We start from the raw sequence: 3,047 nt of genomic DNA on the forward strand, positions 1-3,047 counted from the left end.
GGTGAAAATTAATTAATCTAACCATGATCATTAATGAAGAAAAGTGACAGCAAATTGAAACGTGTGCAATCTCAAAGACTGTGAAAGTATGACAGAAATTTGACACAGTATTTATACCTAATTTGTTTAGTCCAAATAAACACATCCACCAACTCCAGGACAAACAACAATTCAGTCTTGCGGCACACGTGGTCAGTTCAAAAGAAGAAAATAGGTTAAGCAAACAAAACAAAAATACCCCAACACTCAACTACCGTTCTTGTTCTAAGCAAAGCGCCCCGCCTAGACTGTAATTAAATACTAATGATTATAAAGAAAAAACCGCTTTATATTTATCGCATATGCACGAAAATCGAGATTTGTTAAGTCTTTTGGAATTCATAGGCGCACGCAAAAAACCCCCAGCGCAATTCGCCACTTGGATTCTGTGTAATGAGGTCGACAGGTTGTCCATTTGGTGTTGCCCAGACTATAATTATATTGGAGTCCGCTTAAACCGAACAGGCTTAATTCAAAAACAGCAGTTAACCGAAAGAAAATAAGCTGAATATAACTATGACTTCTCTCACAGCTGGTTTGATTTTTGTATGAATAAAGAGAAGCACATTGTCACGATAATGACAATTTGGTGCACGGGAAAAGCAAGACAGACAGACAGTGTTAGCAGCAAGAAAGAAAAGAAGTAAAGAGCTAGAGAAAGTGAGAGAATGAAAGAACGAGGAACAATAGAGAGAGAGAGAGAGAGAGAGAGAGAGAGAGAGAGAGAGAGAGAGAGAGAGAGTATGTGTGTGTGTTTGCGTGTGTGTCTTTGTGTGCGCACATTCAGATTCGTGTGATTATAATTTACTCAAGATATGCTAGTCTTTGCTAAGGTACCAGCGACTGACTCACCAGTAAAGATCTCCAGCAGCACGATGCCAAAAGAGTACACGTCACCTGCTTTGGTGCCGGGCACGCCTATCGTTGGGTCACGGAGTACCTCCGGAGGTGTCGCCAGGAAATCTGTAGAGTATATTCCATCATCATCATCATCATCATCATCATCATCATCATCATCATCATCATCATCATCATCATCATCATCATCATCATCATCATTATCACCACCACCACCATCATCATCATCATCCATATAATTATCTTTTTCATCATCATCAGCATCATCATCATTATCATCATTTCTCCTTCTTCCTTCTCCTCCTGCAGTGTTACTGCTTCTCTTACTCAATACATGTATTATCATTACATTTAGTAATACAATTGATCGTATAACCACTGTTATAATAAACGAGAAGGAGTTCACGCAAATAAAACATAGAGAGTAATGTCACAAACAAAAAACCCCTATCACACATCTATTGTTAAATAAAGATTCTCACTCGTGTAGTTCATGTCGACGTCATCCACGACTAGTGGAGCAGTGAGGCACGGGATGGTCATGTGCGCCAGTTTGCACGTCCACCGGCAGTCAACGAGTACGTTCGAGGCTTTCAAGCGACCATGTCTTCCCAAGTGGGAATGATGGAGATACCGTAATCCCTGTAAAAGGAAGTGCCTTTTTATTTGGGTATATAGCTAAAGCCAAGTCTTTCAGCTATGCATAATTATTATACCGCAATCCCTGAGAGTGGAAGTAGGCCTACTTTATGTTGGGCATGTACCGCAAGGCGAAGCCGTACAAGAAAATGTAAAGAAAAAAGATAAATTGAAAATTTATTTAGACAGTAATGAAAAAGAACAAGGGGAAAAAAGAAGCAAAGAATAGCATACAAATACGGACCAGTTAGATCTCTTCAAAAAGGAAAGTTTAACTAAGCGCAATGTGATTTAGATATATCGTCTTATTTATACAAAAAAACCCGCCTATTTAAGAAAAGATGTTAAAAAGTCATTTATCTTTAAAAGATTCAATTGGTATCATATGATTCTCGGTCATCATACAGAATGTACAACCTGTTTCTTGCCAAAAATGGTTTGCAAAACTTAATGTTGGCTCACATTCCAAGGCGAGGTCAGGCGAACATAATTATTTTGCTGTGGACCCACGAGTTTTACATCTGAAATGAATTTATTTTATTTCTACACTCATGAAATGAAATTGTCTTTTATATACAGATAGGCCTACAAAAGCTCGGGAAATAATTTCCTATCATTGAGTATTTTGGGGGAACACTAATACGTTAAAAAGTCAATACAGTTACTATGACTATAACCCTTCTGAAGTTGCTGAGTCAGATTTATGTTTAATTTGTCTGCGCTTAAAATGCTATTGTGCTTTGAACTTTCTGTAAAGAGGTTTTGTGATATATTTTGAACGAAATTTATAGGAGACGTTTCCTTATTTATTAGGCGAGTGGAAGGTTCCTTGTTAGCAATGTAACCGTGCCACTCTTTCACGTTTAAAATGTTGTCGGGAAATAACATAACGAATAAAGGTTGAAGGTCACAGCTTCTGAAATAAAATTTATTCCATCTAATTGGACTTCGTAGCGGGCCTTATATGACGCTACAGTAAACAGAATCACGGTTAAACGGGTGTACATTTTCATTTCGGCCCTGTCTGGTGTGACATATCAAACTGATCAATGGAAAATCACGCGGGGATGCTTTTAGGAGAAATGTGGGGCAACACGATTTCCTTGTACGTTTACCTATACAATATTATTGGTAGTTTTATGTTAACGTAGATATATATACTGTGTAGTAGGCCTACAATGACAAATGATGCTTCGGATGAAGACAAGGGCATAACAAAGAAAGTTTTGGATTGGAACCCACAGGGTAAGAGATCAAGGGGAAGGCCGCATGGAACCTGGAGCAGAATCACAGACATCGATGTACAGTAAAGTGGGAAGACATGGAATAACATCAAGAGGCTAGCCCAGGATAGAGAAAGGTGGAAGGTGTTTGTCCGTGGCCTTTACCCTGTTGCAGGGTGAGAAAGGCAATGATAATGATGAGGCCTGAAATGTACACGTAGTAGCAAACAAACACAAACGCACACCAACACACACATATACAAACATACATACTCTCTCTCTCTCTCT

General features: G+C 38.8%; 1 protein-coding gene across 1 annotated transcript in view; it reads right to left on the minus strand.

The window, feature by feature from the left end:
• The window catches only part of LOC118478214 (atrial natriuretic peptide receptor 1-like), a 12,856-nt gene extending 11,241 nt beyond the window's left edge, over window positions 1–1,615 (minus strand). The window contains exons 1-2 of the mRNA XM_035971356.1: window positions 1,380–1,615; window positions 892–1,002 (exon numbers count right to left, since the gene is read on the minus strand). Coding sequence (XP_035827249.1) covers window positions 892–1,002; window positions 1,380–1,440 — 172 coding nt within the window. The 5' untranslated portion in view covers window positions 1,441–1,615. The remainder of the gene's footprint in view (window positions 1–891; window positions 1,003–1,379) is intronic.
• Window positions 1,616–3,047: the final 1,432 nt, after the last annotated feature.

This window comes from Aplysia californica, unplaced genomic scaffold (genome assembly GCF_000002075.1).
Source record: "Aplysia californica isolate F4 #8 unplaced genomic scaffold, AplCal3.0 scaffold00422, whole genome shotgun sequence".
Classification (NCBI taxonomy): domain Eukaryota; kingdom Metazoa; phylum Mollusca; class Gastropoda; order Aplysiida; family Aplysiidae; genus Aplysia; species Aplysia californica.